The 18520-nt window shown below is 36.0% G+C and overlaps 1 protein-coding gene across 4 annotated transcripts; it reads left to right on the top strand.

Moving 5' to 3' along the window:
* Positions 1–72: 72 nt before the first annotated feature.
* Positions 73–18442, top strand: washc2c (WASH complex subunit 2C). 4 transcript variants are annotated; one of them, XM_084390551.1, is made up of 32 exons: positions 73–267; positions 1477–1616; positions 1718–1882; positions 2204–2272; positions 2390–2563; positions 3039–3132; positions 3220–3281; positions 3497–3550; positions 4112–4213; positions 4311–4395; positions 4516–4581; positions 4966–5087; positions 5196–5265; positions 5926–5976; positions 6082–6279; positions 6361–6527; positions 6601–6708; positions 7963–8061; positions 10612–10707; positions 10788–10889; positions 11120–11289; positions 11370–11484; positions 12728–12946; positions 13108–13323; positions 13422–13544; positions 13629–13727; positions 14500–14568; positions 14917–14973; positions 15669–15887; positions 16539–17114; positions 17222–17396; positions 17829–18442. In XM_084390551.1, the coding sequence occupies exons 2-32, from the start codon at positions 1488–1490 to the stop codon at positions 17966–17968; spliced, it is 4191 nt and encodes a 1396-aa protein (XP_084246677.1). In that variant the 5' UTR covers positions 73–267; positions 1477–1487; the 3' UTR covers positions 17969–18442. The 4 variants fall into 4 exon arrangements, with proteins under 4 accessions (XP_084246677.1, XP_084246679.1, XP_084246680.1 ...); XM_084390552.1 differs by having other exon boundaries at positions 157–315; XM_084390553.1 differs by lacking the exon at positions 14917–14973 and having other exon boundaries at positions 121–267.
* Positions 18443–18520: the final 78 nt, after the last annotated feature.

The raw sequence follows: 18520 nt of genomic DNA, 5'->3' as shown, positions 1-18520 counted from the left end.
TGCATTGAGATCAGTTTAAATCCGCTTCATTTATGTGAAACGCTATACAGTCTATGGTGAAACGCCATTCACGCGCATCAGAAGCTGTTCTCAGATCAGAGGGACTCTAGCGTGGGTGTCGCGCGCCTCTGTCAGGTGACTAGAATCAGCTGATTCTCTGCAGACGGAACATGGCCGACCTCTCAAAACACTGAACTGATGATGGGACGAATGACAGCGATACGCTGTCCTTGACTTCTCTCACTGCTGGATTTGTGAGATTTTGAGGTGAAGGAAAACACTACAGAAGATATTTTAAAACAGTACATATATAAGGTAAATCAGTACGTCAAATGAAATCAGCAGAGATTCAGACTATAAGTTGCTAGCACAGCAGCTAGCCTTGCATGACAGCAGGGAGAGCAATCACATATAAATGCATAAAGCAGCAAAATACCAGATAATTACGGATCAAAAGTGCGTTCAGGTGTATGTACTTATATTTCTAACCGTTTAAGATTTGAGGAAGAACGAGATTATCGCTTCTGCATATGCTGATTTTTCATTGACACAGTTATAACGTTTTAACTTCTGAAAGTTTCCTCCTCAGGATTGTAATTTGAGAGATAAGTAACTATGGTTGTTACTTTACTGTATATCACTTGTTAGATAAATACAAAAATGTCTAGCTTTAAATAAATAAGCATTTATCAGCCCCTTGTGAAAAAGAAGTACACTTTTGCATAATTAAGTAATAAAAATAATATACTTGAAAAGAATACTTACTTAGAACACCTAATTGCATGCAATTTACAAATAAATAAAAATGTGTTTTATTTTAAATTTACTTTGAGTGCTTTTTGGCCTGCTGAAGTAATGATTAAGAAGCTACATCTTTATTTGTAGTTTCAAAGTTATTTCTATTGTATTTGAAATATGGTTAAAGTGTACTGCCGAATTTAATGACAAGCATTTATGGTAAACTAATATAATCGTTAATTTAAATTTTACTGAAACGTTTTTGTCATGTATTTTAAATGTATTTACAATTACACGTTTGAAATGTAGGCTAGTCCTTTTAAAATGGATGTAATGTCAAATAACACTAAAATGAATTATAATCAAGTATTTTACACAAGCTTTAATATGTTTGTTAACCCAAAGAAGTGTATGTTAGAGTCATCAAAAATAATTGTACTTCTTTAAAGCACAACAAAACCATTATAAAAAAACAATAAAAAAACATTTAATTTGACATTATTACGAAAAGTGGTAAGACACGGTCATGAAAGTGTACTCTCTTTAAGAGCACTTAAGAGTTTCATTAATATATTATCTGAAAGTATGTTTAAAAAATAAATAAAATTATTTTAAGATTTATAGCCCACCATCATTATGTGCACTTCTTATTCACAAGGGACAGTGATGAGTCCTATATAAGTCATAATGTCCATTGCATCAGATATATATTCAAGTAAAACTTGTGATCTTCTACAGATTAAACCAGCATGTCTAATTTTATGGAGAATGGCCCCAGTAATCATAATGGGGAGGCTGAGCAGGTGTGGGAGAGACCCTGGACAGTGGAAGAGATGCAGAAATCCAGCACAAACTGGTCACTGGCTGCAGATTCAGGGGTATGGAGTGGAATGCATTTATATTTCATATTCATATTTTTTGTGCTTGCTGCCACGTTGTACAGATGGTTTAGAGTGAATGTTTGTTTGTGTCTCTGCAGTTATTTCTTTTTCTGCAAGACTTCTCTCAAAGGATGCTGTCCAAGACACATGAGATTGAGAAGCAGTTGGATGGTCTTATCCGGGACACTAAAGCCACAGACAGCCGCCTACATACAGTGTTTAATGACTTCCTCATGCTGTCCAACACACAGTTCATTGAAAATGTATGTAAATCTTTTCATGATTTTAGCTAAATGAGAATTCACTTTGTATGTGGATGCAAAGCAAAGTAGTTCAAGTTTCACAAACTGAAATATCACACTTGTCCTGAGAGAATATGTGGGAGAGTTTGTCAGCTTATGATATTTATACATTTCCAACGTTCCTCCCTTGACACTCAAAATGGCCCAACTGTGAATTATTTATTCAGCATTTTTCTTAGCTCATGTCAGTGAGATTGTGAAATTTGATAAAGAACAATACGAGTGTATGCACACACAAACCCTGTTTTTTTATCTAATTATTATTTTTTATTTTTTACTCAGAGGGTTTATGATGAAGAGGTGGAAGACCCTGGACCAAAGCCAGAAATCATGGAGAGACAGCCTGAACAGGTACTGTTTGGGGACGTTTCTCTGGTTATTTCTGCTATGATTTCATATTATGTATTATTTTGAAAACTTCTCTGACAATGGTTTCAAGCATTCCTACCATTTCATACACATGTAAAGGAGAAGACAAGGGAACAGAAGGAAGCGGAACTTATTCCCAAAGTCCAAGAGGCCGTCAACTATGGCCTGAAAGTCCTGGAATCAGCTTTCGAACAGCTCGACATTAAAGCAGGAAACTCGGACTCTGAGGATGAGGAGGCTCTGGAAAAAGTAGAGCCCATTTTGGAAGCAAAGGTAAAGTGTTTCCTTAGAGCCCTTGAGCACTTACTTGATTATTATTATACACGTAATTAGTGGTGTTTGGATTGAAATCCCAAAGACTCACTTTGAAAGAGCAACTTCTGTCTTCACCAGTCTTAAAGTTAGCATGAAACGGAAGTTGCAATAGTCTTTTCTTCCCTATTGTGACGTATAGCTGAGTGAAACGGCTTCTCAAACAAGTAAAAATGTAGTGCAGGACTTGAATTTGTCTATCTGGAATTGATTGGATGGTTGTGGTTTGCTATTGCGCAAATAAACACGTCATCGGAGAAGAGATGTCACTGCAAGAGGGAGGGGAAGTTGATTTTATTAAAGATTCCAAGGGTACATGAACAAAAAAAAAAATTGTGATGTGCACTGATAAATAATTTATAATAAATAATGCAGTATTCCTTACAAAAATGTAATGGATTTCAAGGTTTTGAGCCTAAATGTATTTTATTGGTAGGACCTGTATGTGGACAGGCCTTTGCCATACTTGATTGGGTCCCAAGCCTTTATGGATCAGGAGGATGTTGGCCTGGGAGATCTATCCAGTGATGGTGACGTTTCCCATTCATAATCTTTAGTAGTTTTATTGTTGTTGTTGTAGGTTGCTTTTAACTTCTTTTGTTTGCTGTGTTTTTTAGAAATGTCTGTCGGTAGTGACAGAGACAGCGTCATTGAGAGTGATATTGAAGAAGGTGATGAGGTGAGAGAGGATAATATATATAGATCACATACATTTACATGAATTGCAGCATTGGCATTTAATGAACATTGGCCGAGATACGTTTTCTTTTCATATTTTATTTATTGAATAAATATTCTATTTTCAAAAACATTATAACCACATTTTTTGACAACATTGCATAAATAAATACATATATTTATATGTAATCTTCAATTTGGATTCTATTCCAAAAGCTCTCAGATGAATATTCTGACCAGGATGAGGAAGTCCATGGCAACTTCAAGAAAGTAAGACTTATTTTATATAATAAAAAACCCCCAAAAATTTCTACTATTCTGATGGTTTATTTACAGGTAAGGGATTTACACTATATTAGGATGTAATGCATTAGGTAAAGGATATATGTGAAATATATTTATGCAGATGCTTTTACAGGAGTGGTAATTATGTTTTATAGATATGGAATGCCACATGTAAAACAACACAAGTCATAAATCAAAAACAACCCACTATTGTCAGATTTACTTAAGCTTTTAAAAAGAGGTTTAAACATCCCATCATTATGCTCTAATAATTTAAGAAATACAAAAAATGATTTCATTTAAATGTGAAAGGTAAATATAAATCTTAAATCTACCATCGACCAGGACATTTCTAAATAGCATATTCTCTAAAAGTTTTCTACTATAATTTTTTTTACATTTGATAACAACACTATTTTTAAAGCCTTATTTAGAAGTAAAGAAGTAAATGAGACAAAATTGGGCTTTTTTTTTTTCATAAAAAGCTTTATTTTACATCCAGCCCACCATCTATAGAATGCTGTAATTCTGTAACTCATCCCATAGAAACCATCCGTTGCTAGTTATGATGATGCTGATGAAGAGAATGAAGATGAAGATTCTGACATATTTGGAGGGTCTGATAAGGATGAAGATGAACTCAGAAAGGTAAGCTTTGCATTTTCTGAGCACCTCAGACATGCCAAGCAAATTAGTAAAAATGTGCAAACTAGAACTTCAATTTCCTGTGTCCCATGTCTTTCAGGACACTGGTCTACCATCCTTTGCTGATGAACTAGCAGCCAGAATCAAGGGAGAGACTCCACATAAGCCAGAAGCAGATCGCACATGTATGGTCACTTAGAACATATAGATTTGACTGTTTTATTATTTACCACATTTCCATCTTTCCATTCAGTTTGTTTTCTTTCTCAAGTTTATTTGTGTGCATGTACTTGTCTGTTCTCAAGCATTGTCATCAGGCCCATCTATCACCCAGAAGAAGAGTAAAACAAAGAAAGAGCCAAAACCTCAGGGTATGAGTGACTTCATACCATGTTTATTCATTCTGCTGTATTATTGCACTCTGTAGACTACCGTTTAAAAGTCTGGGGTCGGTAGCATATTTCTTATGCTATTTGATTAAAAATACAGTAATATTGGGAAATATGTTTTACAATTTAAAATAGTTTTTCCTTAATGATCTTAATGACCCCAAACTTTTGTACGGTAGTGTACAATATACACACTTATGAATCATCAAATTATATTTGTATTGTTTTATTCAAAACGACTACACTGTTACTCATTTTTTGGATGTTTCTGGCAAAATATACCATAGTTTCTTTGAAAAACGGTAGAATTCTGTAGGATATGTCTAGTAAAATAATGGCATATATTTTATGCATATGTAATTACAGTGGAAGATGATCAGGATGAGATGTTCAAACCACCAAAAATGGAAGATGAGGAATATTCTCCATTCGGTGGAAAGGGTGGTCTCTTTAGTGGAGGCAAAGGCCTGTTTGATGATGATGATGAGGTTGGTTAGAGCAATATTAATGTAGTCAGCATACAAAATCATACAAATGCAACTAGAAGACATGGTTGCAATCTTTGAAAAAGTAATTTCTTATGCTTTGTTCCTTAGGGAGATCTGTTTTCTGATGCTCCCAAAAACGAGCCAGTGGAAAAGGAAAAGACCGCGATCCAGGCAACAGGTGAGACTTACTAATTGTCACTCCTTTGGACTCGTATGCTGTCTTTTATTCAAAGTCAAATGTTGGATAGTTCTACTTGATCTCTCAGACTTATGACCATATAGTATTTTTTTTTTTTTTGTCTGATGACATTTAAAGAAACAGAAAAATGTAATGATGACATTCATGGAAACTGATGACATTTAAAGAAACTGTTTTCTAAATGCATGTTATTGAGATCAATTCATCCATGCATGTTTTATTTCTTAAAAAACAACAACAGTTTTGACCTTGTAATTTTTAATTCAAATATCATAACTCACGACGCATGCCAGACCCTTTTTTTATTTATTTAATTATTTATTTTTTTAAACTAGTTTTTTATAATTATTATCCGTTGTTCTTGCCAACTGATTTCCTGCTTTCTCTCCGCAATCTCTTTCTTCTCACAAAAAAATTAATTAAATAATCATTTATAATAATAATACATTTCTATTTATTAATGTATTTTGTAAATAGTCATTTAACACGCTTTGTGTAAGGATTCTTGTTTTTCTATAATGACTGGCTGACTGTGTGTTATCTTTTTCTCACAACCTGTCTTGTGTACCTTCTGAAACCCACTGTGTTGACAACTAATTTACCTAATAGTAATCTTATATTTTTCATTTGCTTTTACAGAGCCCCTTAAAACTAAGAAAATCCCTTCTGGCGCTGTCTCCATCTTTCCTGGTAAGCATTAACTGCATTCAATTTGCATACTCGCACATTGTTTTGCATAAAAGTTTTCTGTAGCTACTAATGAGTACGATATTTTCATGCCCCTCTCACCCACAGAAAACAAACTGTTTGGCTCAACAAATGATTCACAGTCACTAGAGAGTAAACACAGTCAGAGTCCAGTGAAGCCCAAAGTGCAGGCAGCTCCAAAACGTGCCTCAGTTGGGGGTGGGCTCTTTGATGATGATGATAATGGTGGTGATGACGATGATGATGACTTCTTCAGTGGAAAGACGCATAACAAATCTACCCCTGGTAAACCTCTCACATTTGCCCTTCAGTATGAAAAATTACAGTTGTTTTGGGGGATTTTTAAATGCGTATCTTTGTGATTAGGACTAGAGAAGAGAATGCCAAAGAAAACAGTAGACCTGTTTGGGGAAGCTGATGAGGAGGATGATGATGAAGATGGAGCTATATACACTGAGAAAGCCAGTGCAGCTCCTCCCCTGCAGGAAAAAAGAGTCGAAGGGGAGGAGGAGACCCGTCCTCCAGAGAAAAAGGTCTGCTTGTCAATCATCATCATTTTATTATGGTTGTTGTTACTGCTTCTATGCTGATTGTGCTTGCTTGCAGCCTCCTGCTGGAGCAATTTCAATGTTTGGGCCCGGCACTAAAAATATACTGGAGGGTCTGAAGAAACGCCGACCTTCCACCAGTGAAGAGTCCTCCAAATCTGAAGAGGTAGAAAACTCTTTCTCTCTTAGGGTGTGTTCACACTTGTAGTTTGGCTTTGCATTCACACTGTCATTTTTAACACCAGACCTAAAGATGTATATAAAAACATATATTTTGCGCAACTTATCGAACATCCAAAACAATGCGCTTATTGTATGCGTGTACTAGGGATGCTCCGATCTCCGGCCGATAGATTAGATTTATTTCCGATATAGATATATTTCTCAGGTCTGTGAGGCAGCTTATACGCTGAGTTTCGGTTCATTTATGAGACGAGCTCCAGTTCACGCGCCGGCGCCGCCATGTCCTGATTATATTGTCTGCTATATATACTTATTAAATCCAGGCAATTGGTTGATGAAACATTTGATTTAAATTAAGATACAATTTATACAAAACGAAATTCACTTTAAAGAATGGCTTTCTATAAATCAAAACTTAATTAAGTGGCCAAAATCATGTCTGACCCACTCCAAATGATATATTGGGCATCTTATGATCCCATCTTACCCATCTCATGCGGTTCCCTTTTCATATAATCAACATAGATATATAAATATAAGTAACATTATATTATTTAAACATAAATATAAAAGTTTTAAAAGTTATATTTAAGCGTCACTTTGCTCCGCTTTTCTCACATGTGTGTGGCCTATACATGCATGTGTGCGTGCATATGGGGGAGGGGTGCGATTTTCGAATAATAATCGAATAATACCCAGTGATCTTCGAATATTATTTTTGCTTGAAATACCCATCCTCTACTAATGAGTTGCATCAAACTACTCCAATTTGTTCTTTTAGGAGTTTAAATGTTGTTGATTTTTTTAAATATATCTTTTTTATTATTATTTTTGTCCTGCTCAGACTTGTATTGGACAATGTTTAAATAAATCTTGTGGGCTGCATCAGACTTCTCCATTTTGTTTGTATTTATCTTTGTCTTGTATTAAGTATATTAAGCATCGGTATCGGCCGATCACCATGACAAGAAATCGGTACTTGGTATCGGCTGCAAAAATCCTGATCGGAGCATCCCTAGCGTGTACATATCTTGGTATTTTAAACAGCTGAGAACTCACAAAGAGCTTAGAAACTGTGTAAAGCAGTCAAAACAGTGGCAGGAAGTCCTCTGTTGCACACAAACGAAGATCTGCTGCAAGGAAGCAGCGTTTCCAAACCTACCACATGTGAACTCAAGCATCTCGTTTTTTTTAACATTTAACAAGTTGTTTTTTTTTTTTGTTTGTTTTTTGTCAGAGTGGACCTTCTCCTGAAGCTGTCAAATCTTCACCTATTCTGGGAGCATCGGAGAAAGCACTTAGCAAGAGTCTGTTCTCAGACGAAGAAGACTCACAAGTACATCACTTTTCTATAGTCATCATACAGAGTCTATTTGCAGTTTTCTGATGTATTACAGTTAGTGCTGGGTCATATTTAATATTAATATTAATATTGCAGTTATTTTGTATTACTTTATTGCTATATTATATGATACTAGTAAATCTAAAGGCCCTGATATAGTTCGAAATCAAAGAACGAACTGGTGTGACATAATTTCGAAAAAAAAAGGGCCTGTTTATATCTGTCCCCATGTGTTTACTCTGATCGGATAGCCATCTGATCGTGAAAAGACCAGGTTTAAATGCCCTCTGAAACGCTTTCGAGTCGGATTTAAATCTAACCGCTCAAACCACTTTACCACTGAAACCGAACAAGTGTAAATGCATCTGTTTGTTGAAGCGACATGAAAATTTGATTCCCAAAATAGTGCAGAAATAAACATGTAAGAGCATCTTATAGACTTACGGCTCCATATGACAGCGCTACTGCATTTCGTTTCACCACAGATATGGACCATGGCAGATGAGTAGATGAGTATCTCTTCAGCAAGCCAAAACTGCCACAAATAAAACTGAAAGTTCACCATCGCATCCTGAAGCTCAACACACAATCATATTCATTAAAAGTAATGAGACTAAATTATCTTTCTCTCGTATTGCCATCTTTGATTTAGATATTTTGATGTTGATGTGAACTGATGTTAAACTTGCATATTACGCGGTAATTGAAGATTGGATTTATATTTTTTTTGCGGAGACACATTTATGTGGCTAATTGTAAATGGAACAATTTTAACAAATCTGATAGATTTCCGATCAGTAAAACGCATGAAGTGACCAGGTGTAAACAGGCCCTAAAACAGCTTGTCAAAGGTGTCTGGCTGGTAAACACCTACTGACTACCATTGGTCCGTGGCGATTACATAATAGGTAGGTGTGGTTCTCGGGCTCCACCTTCTTTCACATAGAACTCTTCTCCGGTTAATTTCTTCTAATCAGTCCGTTGAGGTCAAACACAAGTAAAACATGACCACACTAAAGAGCTACTTTATAATAGAAATTTGTATTTAATTAATAGACCAACTGACACCTGTTTCTCATGTTTAGTCCTGAAACATTGCTTGCTTTAAAGCAATCTTTTGTAGATAGATAGATAAGTGCTCTATAAATAAACGCGACTTGACTGGAGTGTCGAATTGTAGAACCGGTGTAAACAAATCCACATCGCTATGATCAGATGCTTTCTTAACTGCTGTTTTCTCACATGTAGACATTTTATTTTGTTATTGAGAGGAAGGTGCAGCACATATTTGCATATTATTAATCTAAACGCCGTTCCCAAAAGCAAAAAAAAGATCCATTGTCTATTTTCAATTAGTGATGTATGAAGCACTGCTCACACAGAAGTCACTTTTAAACCAAGCAGCTTTCTGTTGGTCCAACGTGGTCGCCTGTCCAACTTGTACCCTATGAGAAATCTGTATAGGAAATTGTTTCGCTCTCGTGTAAAATTTAATTGATTGAATGACTGGATTTTCGCCAAACACGGTAAATGTGATAAGTTCAAATCAGTGTTGATTTAAGTGAATCAATGTGTTTAAGAAAAATTATTAATAAAATTGATGACGGATGTTTTAGGATACTAATGTGAGATAAACCTTGAGATTTATACCTTTTAAAAATATTAAAGGGTTAGTTCACCCAAAAATGAAAATTCTGTCAGTAATTACTCACCCTCATGTTTTTCCAACCCCGTAAGACCTTCGTTCATCTTCGGAACACAAATTAAGATATTTTTGATTAAATCTGAGAGCAGTCTCACTCCTCCATAGGCTTCTAAGGGACTGAAACTTGCTGGCCCAGAAAAGTTATTAAAGAGATCGTTAATATAGTCCAAGTGACTCCAGTGGCTCAATTTTAAGTTTATCAAGCGACGAGAATACTTTTTGTGCGCAAAAAACAACAAAAATAACGACTTTATTCCACTTTTCATTTCCTTCTCTCTGGGCCTCGAGTGAGTTCACGTAGTGTTTTAGCGCAGCGCGTTTTTGTTGCACGTCACCACGTAGGCTCACTATTGGCCGACGCTGGTCATGTGTGTGATGCGTGTGATGTACAACACAGAAGCGCTGCGCTAAAACACTACGTGAACTCACTCGAGGCCCAGAGAGAAGGAAATGAAAAGTGCAATAAAGTCGTTATTTTTGTTGTTTTTTTGCGCACAAAAAGTATTCTCGTCGCTTGATAAACTTAAGATTGAGCCACTGTAGTCACTTGGACTATATTAACGATGTCTTTAATAACTTTTCTGGGCCAGCAAGTTTCAGTCCCTTAGAAGCCTATGGAGGAGTGAGACTGCTCTCAGATTTAATCAAAAATATCTTAATTTGTGTTCCGGAGATGAACGAAGGTCTTACGGGGTTGGAACAACATGAGGGTGAGTAATTACTGACAGAATTTTTTGTACACTGACAGACCATTTTTGGGTGAACTAACCCTTTAATTACAAACTGACTCCTGATACTTGTCACTGATGTATTTGCTGTTCTGTTTTTTTTTTTTAAAGATATTCCCAAGTGAGACTACAAGTAAATCAAAGCCTACCACTCAGAACAAGCCCAGTAAAGCTCCGCTCTCATTATTTGATGATGAAGAAGAGGAGGTGATTTTAAGCAAGTTTAGTTTAAAGTGATAGTTTGTGGGGAAATCTGTATATATTTTAAGTCTGTTTTGATCTTTTAGGACCTTTTTTCATCGACACCAAAGTCCAAGTCAGTTCAGGTCAAAAAAACATCTCTACCAACCAAGAAACCTCTATCCAGTTCACTCTTCAGCGATGATGAGGTATTTGTGAGTTTTAACACCAGTAAAACAATTACAAAAGAGTTACAATTGTAAAATACAGTAAATGTTGAAAAAAATTATTCAAAGTTGTCATTTTTATTTGTTCATTCTGTTTTATCTTGTCAGTTTTTCTTATGATGCATGTGGATATCACATGACATAGCACAATATTTGCTTTATTTTTTGTAAAATTTGCAAGGCAAAATATTTGCAATATTTGTCTATGTCAGGATCATTGGATGAGCTCCAAGCCCAGCAAAGAAAGCCCAGATGTGAAGCCCAGTGGAATGAAGTCAAGCGTTAGCGCCCCCTCCAGGCTACCCAGTGTCAAAGCACCTCAAAAAGATGGCCTATTTGGTGGTGATGATGATGATCTGTTTGCAGCCACTAATGAGTCGAGGTTTGTGGAGCAGTGAACATACTAAAGTAGTAAGAGAAACACTAAATCATTATGCTGTAAAGTATTTTTTGTCCTCGCAGTATCAAGCCATCTCAGAGAATCTCTCTCCTGTTCGAGGATGAAGATGATGATGAGGACAAAGAACCTCTTTTTGGCTTCAAAACGCCTGCAAATAAAACTCCTTCTGAACCGAAGGTAAGTTGGCTTAAGTGTCCAAATACTTTTGGAGCTACCATTTGTGCTTTTTTTGGAAAGAAGGCTCACCAAGGCTGTATTTATTCGATCAAAAATCCTGTAAAAACAGTAATATTGTGAAATATTTTTTTGATATTTCCAGATAGACAATATTTTTTTTAGATTTAAATATATTTTAATGTTTAATATTTAATATTAATATATAAGAAACATTTAATACTATTATCAATATTGAAAACAGTTGTGCTGCTTAAATGGGCTATATCTAGAATTCAGAAACCCTTGTTTTTAGCGACACTGGTGGCCGTTAAATGAACTGCAGTTTGCAGCCAGCAACTTGTTGCTTGTCCTCGCACTCGAGCACACGTAACATACATGAGACTGAATGTGATTCAAGGCCGCAATATACTCACGGTGAGATTCTTTTTCGTCCTTTGCTTAGAAGTAAAAAGACGTTGGAAACCTTTGCAACAATATTCTGTTAACGAACATCCTAAACATCATTTAGATGAATATGTTAATACGTGCTGCGCTCTTTCCTCTCAATAACAAAAGCAGTTTAGAAAGCATTTAAGAAAGCATCTGATTATAATGATGTGGATATGTTTGCACAAGCTTTACAATTCACCGGCATCATTGTCTACAGATGAGGTAATTAAAATTACACTGTTATGATGTTTGATTATAAAGTATATTTGAGACTATAGACCTGGCTCTGTGACACTTTAGTTTGAATAAATCTCCTTTCTTTGCATGACACATTGATATTACAGTACAGAATGGCTGAACATTGTATAAGCATTAATTTTATGTGTCAGTGCCATTGAACGGAAGAGATTTTTTCGGAAGTGCGTGTAAACTTCACATCCTTTTGATTTTCCCGGCGAAACCGGCCCGAATCCTTCACATAAAAATCCTTATACAGGCTTTCATAGACAACCAAGGTCATTGGGGAAGGTCTTGTTTTTTAAAGTTTCATTACAAGCTTGTTCACACATTCGCAATAAAAAAAACAAATAATAAATGAAAAGTCTTTTCTTTCATTTTTTTTGGTCAGGATTTTGATGAATAGAAGTTTCAAAAGAACAGCATTTATTTGAAATAAAAATCTTTTATGACATTGTAAATGTCTGTCACTCAGTTTAATGCATCCTTGCTGAATAAAAGGATTGATTTCCTTTCAAATAAAAGATTTTATTTGCCTTGTCATTAGTTAGTAGCTGAGAATTGCTCTGTGTTCCAGGCTTCTGGTGTTCCCTCTCTGTTTGAATCTACGGAGGAGGAAACTGTGCCCAGTGTAGCTAAAGACAAGATAGCAGAGGAGAAGTCGTCTGTGGAGAAGAAGCCTGTGGAATCTATTCTGTCCTCTGACGACAGCACTGAGATTAAGAAGAAGCCGGTTGGAGCAGTAAGCCTTTTTGGTGGGATCGATGTATTAGGAGACAAGCAAGATGCAAGTAAAGTGAGTAAGATGTTTGCAAAATAATTCAGTTATTTTTTATGTAAATATATTATATACAATTAACTAAATAAAAATGAATAGAATAAAGTAATAAATAATATATTTACACCTATTATGCTCACAAAAAAGGGTCACAGAACTGAAGATTGTCTCTTCCACAGAAACAGACTAAGAATCAAGAGGATATTGCTGATGGTGACGAGCTGCTAAAGGAGGGTCCACCGCCCATGGAGAGTAAGGGGACCAAGGCCAAGAAAACGGCACTGAGTCTTTTTGATGATGACGATGATGATGATGATGATGATGAAGATATGAACACTGATGAAATAGTTCCTGCCCCTAAAACATACAAATCAACAGAAAAGAATGCACTAAAGGTTAGCTGTTTCAGATTCAGCGCTGTGAGGTGTGAATTTGAATGGAACTTTAAGTAGGGTATTTAACGTTATTTAATTGATTTCGCTTGTGATCTCAGGATCATGGGCCCCACATGAAGAGCACAGGTGTGTTCCAAGATGAGGAACTGCTTTTCAGTCACACGCAACAGAGAGACAACGATCCTGATGTAGATCTCTTTGCCACGTCTCCTAAACCAGCTGTAAGCTTTTAGACTTTCCATGGACTTTGCCACTTCACGGTGAGACGGTGGTTTCTTACTGATGGAGGTATTTTCATTTTACAGGTGTCATCTCAGAGCTCTGTGAAACCAGTTGACCCCATACTGTTTGGGGATGAGGATGAGGATGACCTCTTCGCTTCAGCAAAGCCTAAAGCTCCACCGGTACTGTTTTTCCCTAACTAACGTTAAACCCTCTGGTGCTCATAGTGTGGCAGTCAAAATTGTACAAAAAAATTTTGGTACATTTTTATGTACTATATTTTAGTTTGATAATGTTTTTATTTAATATTTTGTATTTTTAGGGAATTTTATGGTATTAAATTATATTTATGCAGTAGTTCGAATCCATTTATTACCTGTTAACCATTTTGAGCATAGACCTGAAACTTAATCTGTCATAAATCTTGACCGCTTTGGAGCACAAACTTAAGTTCTGTCTTTTTTTAAAGAAGATACTTGTCAGATTATTGTTGAACTTAAAGTTATAGAAGTTTAAGTTTATTATTGTTATTGCACAAAAATACACAAAAATACTATGTTACATTTTTACATGAAATACTGTATGTTCTAAAACATGTTTTACAAGTTGTGTTAAAAATTTGACGCTGATATCACAAAAAATGAGCGTTCAGAAAGATTTTTTTGGGGCGCAGTATACCAAACTTTCTACTAGATGAAATTTGTTTCCCATTTATTTCCAATGCGGCCATTTTTGATGAGTGTGACTATATTTGTTAGGACCATTTAAGCTTTTCGAATCATGTCCATGTGTGTGTGTTTTTTGTTTCGTACCATTCCGATGAAGGAAAGAAAAAAAAAACATAATATTTTTCAGTCATAAATGCACGAGCACGAGAGGGTTAATACGTTTTTCTTTTTTTTTATGTAAATGGTAATACTTCATAAATGCTTCTACTATATTATCCACATACAGAAAGTACCAGAGAAGCCCAGCAAGCCTAAAACGAATGAAATGGACAAATCAACACTGACATCAAGCAAGGTATGCAGAGAAATAAATCTGCTTTGATGTTTTTTAATTCATCTTTATTCAGCAACAGAAAATTTAGGCGAAAACCATTCTGTTTATATGTAGCGATTAGAAATGTAATATATTGTAAATATTAAATACATTTTTATTTTTATTTTGATGCATTTACGTTTTTATTAATGATTTATATATTATTATATTTAGAATTAATTACGTCTTGAGTAATAGAATACTTTTTATTTTATTTTATACATTTACCACATATAAAACATATTTTGGAAGAACCTCCAGAACCTATAAAAGTGTTTTTTGGTTTTTATTGGTTGACATAAATGTAATTGATATGATTTAATTGCACAGGACCCTACAAGCCCTCTAAAATCTAAAAAAGCTTCCTCAAGGATTGGAGAACTTCAAGTAACGTTTTTGAAAAATACAATCTCTATACTTTTTATGCTCCATTTCTCTCATTTTTAAAACAGTGTTTTTTGTATTTCTATATTCTGTGTTTTTTGGCATGATCTTTCTTAGAAGTCTAAGAAAAGCAAAAATCTTGCTTTTCATTGGGCTGTTTCACGACTCACCTATGCCTTAATATCTGTTTAAAATCTATATTTCTGCACACCATATATTTTTGCCTGTTAACATTTTCACTTATTCTGGTATACCAGAACATTTGTAGCTTTGCCATAACATTGTTTCGCTCTATGCCAATGCTGTACATCATTACTGCACCAATAGGAAAACTAGATGCAGCACTCTGTCAATGTGCTGTTTACAGTATTTGCAAGGCAGCAGTATATTGATACTTTCCTTGTTACCAACATTGATGACATAGTCCTAATATTTGCGTTCTGAATTGTATTTCTTTCTTGCAACAATTTCAAGCCATGTTGACATATTTACACAGACCTAAAATGTGGATTTTTTTTTTAACACTATTCTGTTGCTGCCTTGCAAGCACTTCTATGTGCTTCAGGAAATGCAAATCTAGTGTACTTCTAAAATAGTACAGACCAGTTCCTCTCTGATCTTGGCATGTGAGCGAAGGGCACTGTGTGTATTCATTGGGTTTGTCACAGATTTAAAAAAACATGCCTTGTTTCTTTCAGGCTAGCTTAGCTGTTAACCCTGCCAGCCTTCTGCCAGGCGCGGTGCCACGGATTCCAGGAGCTGTCAGCGTAATCCCTGGCCTGGCACCAGCTTCCCACCCTGCAGCTGCCAGGCCGCTGCCAGCTACCGATACTATCCCTGATCATCAGACCTCCAGTGAGGGAGGTGTGAGCTTTGACTCGCCTGTTCAGGTCAGCACGCTACAGAATGCTAACAAGGTGGGTCAGACTGCAGGATGTATGTTTTACACTTTGATAGGTGGCATGAAAAATTGGTTGTGTGTGTAGGGTTGCACAATTGGCTCGATACCACAATTTTGCCGTTGGTACGATACCATGTTATACCTTGGTATCGATACTAAATTGATACAATAGGGGACAAATAATGATATATCTCATTCCCACTGTTTTTGCTAATTTAATATGACTAAAAATAATAAAAATTATTATGGTTTTATTGTGATTGTTTTTAAAAATATTAAACTAAATAATAAATAGGCTATATTATAATAACAATATTGTACTGTCAAATATTTTTTTTATCATTTATAATTAAATAATTTCTTGAATTTCTTTAAATGAGCTTTGAATTTTGGCGAGTTGCTGGCAAATAGAAATATGCGCTGCCGGTTTCAGAGTGAAGCTTGGTACTGTGTGTTCATTTACACTCATGTAGCTCATGATATCAGGTGTGTAAATTGCGCAATGATGAAATTATGAAATTAATTAGCTTGCGCGATGTGATATTTGCTCTAATCCATATCGCGATATCGATTTTATTTCAATTTTGTGCAGCCCTAGTTGTGTGCCATTGTGATGAAAACTGCTGTTTTTTTTAGTGTCCATTCAGTGGCTTTTTTTCTAATGCAGGGTCGTGCTAAAGGCGCAGTGCGACGGCGGCCGCAGACAAGGGCAGCAAGACATCTTTCAGCACATTACTCTGAGGAAGCAGTTGGAGAGAGCACCTCTTCACAAGCTAATGAACCAGTTATGGCTGCTTCACTCCCTACCTTTAACCCCGTTTCGGTGCGACCCACAGCGCTCACTTTACCCGTCAGCACCCCCGCTGCAGCCAAGAGCTCAGATGAAGCAGTCAGGCCAAAGAGATTTCTCGATTCTGCAGACGATCTGTTTGAATCGGATGATCTCTTTGCCACAAAGCCTGTTCCCTCCTCTAAACACAAAGAAAAGACCCCTGAGGAGGGCCAAAAGAAAGCCCCTAAGACGGAGGCCGTCACAACCTCAAAGAAAGATCAGGCCTCGTCTATTTTTGACAGCCACGAGGATGATCTTTTTGCCACAGTGAAACCGAAGCCTGTCCAGAAAACCAAACAGATGACCTTCCTAGATGATGATGATGATATTTTTGGAGCAGGAAAGGGTAAAATTACAGATAGTAAAAACTCCAAACCAGAGGCCAGTCCTGCAAAACCAGACATTTTCCAGGTAAATATCACACAGTCTTTCATTTAGTTTGGTATTATAAATCAATTGTGGTAGTTGGGAGTGGTATGACTGATTTATGCTTCTCTATTGACCTTAAATGTTTACAGGATAAAGTGAAAGAACCCCTCAAGGGCCAGAAGAAGCCTAAGGAAGTGTCTTTGGATGCAAGTTTGTTTGATGACAATGTTGATATTTTTGCTGACTTGACTGGCGCCACAAAGCCAAAGGAGAAGAAAGCAAAGAAGAAAGTGGAGGCAAAATCTATATTCGATGATGACATGGGTTAGTTATCTCTGCAAAACACACTTCACTATGATTCATACCAGGGGCCACATGTATGAAACTTTGCATAGATTTTATCCTAAAAGTTTTCAGATTTGTAAAAATTACCCAGTCAGCGAGCATTTCTCCTCCCCCAAATATTAATATATGGAGCTTAAAATGCATAACCTCATCTGCATATCATTTCCATATGCATATTCCCATCCATTTGATAGTACTGTGTTTGATGAAAAATAAAGTAAAAATATTATGAAATATTATTACTTCTTTCACAAACTTTTGACCGGCAGTGAATCATGATTTCATACATCAGACCCAATGTCATTTTAATTTTATAAACGTTGGTTTTGAAGGTAAATATGGTCAACTTTAAATAATAAAGACACTCTTAAAAATGCTTACTGGTATCTGCTTCCTGCTCTCATCTCACAGATGATATCTTCTCGACTGGGACTACGAAACCAACGGTAAAGCCGTCCTCCAAGTCTAAGAAGAGCCAGGATCCCGTCGCATCTGTGGAAACGGGCCACAGTATTTTTGACGATCCCCTGAATGCGTTTGGGGGAAACTGAGCCTCCTTCATAACCGCTGTTTGTTTAACTCTGTAGCGAAGTTCATGGCCTAAATGAAGGTAGATGTAATCTAACACTGTTGTTAATAATGTAAACTCTAATAGGTAACTTTTACAAAAAAAAAAATATACAGGAAAAAAAGGTTGTAAGTGTTTTTACCTCTAATGCCATCTGTGAAGTCATCTGATTGGTAAATGATGTAGCGGTCATCAATTGGCATTGACATCTACAACGGTTAATGTGTCTTTTATTAGCACTTTAAACATGAGAATTGTCTGGTGAGGTGTAAAAGACATTCCTCTTATATTGTCAACTGTATGGTTAAATTTTCAAATGTGGTGCCATAACTCCAAGCCTATGCGCCAACATAAGTGCTTTTGTTGTTGATGGTTTTTATAACTTGAGCTAAAGTTTTCTTGTGTTGCATGTGAAATGATTTTTGGAAACTAAAGAAAATATATTTTATGAAACGTATTCTTGAGTGTGAGTGCTGGAATTCAAACACATTTGTAGAGGACCAAACATTTTTCTTAATTTAAAGATTCCCAATGT

This window comes from Rutilus rutilus (genome assembly GCF_951802725.1).
Source record: "Rutilus rutilus genome assembly, chromosome: 20".
Taxonomy (NCBI): domain Eukaryota; kingdom Metazoa; phylum Chordata; class Actinopteri; order Cypriniformes; family Leuciscidae; genus Rutilus; species Rutilus rutilus.
Note: the sequence above shows the minus strand (reverse complement) of the source record. Positions and strands in the feature narration are given on the sequence as shown.

Bases quoted from the DNA above. Each gene is read 5' to 3' on its own strand.
- washc2c (XM_084390551.1), top strand. From the start codon at position 1,488: ATGTCTAATTTTATGGAGAATGGCCCCAGTAATCATAATGGGGAGGCT. The intron at 10,708-10,787 runs GTGATTTTAAGC...TTGATCTTTTAG, and splicing joins TTGATGATGAAGAAGAGGAG to GACCTTTTTTCATCGACACC. The intron at 10,890-11,119 runs GTATTTGTGAGT...TGTCTATGTCAG, and splicing joins CACTCTTCAGCGATGATGAG to GATCATTGGATGAGCTCCAA.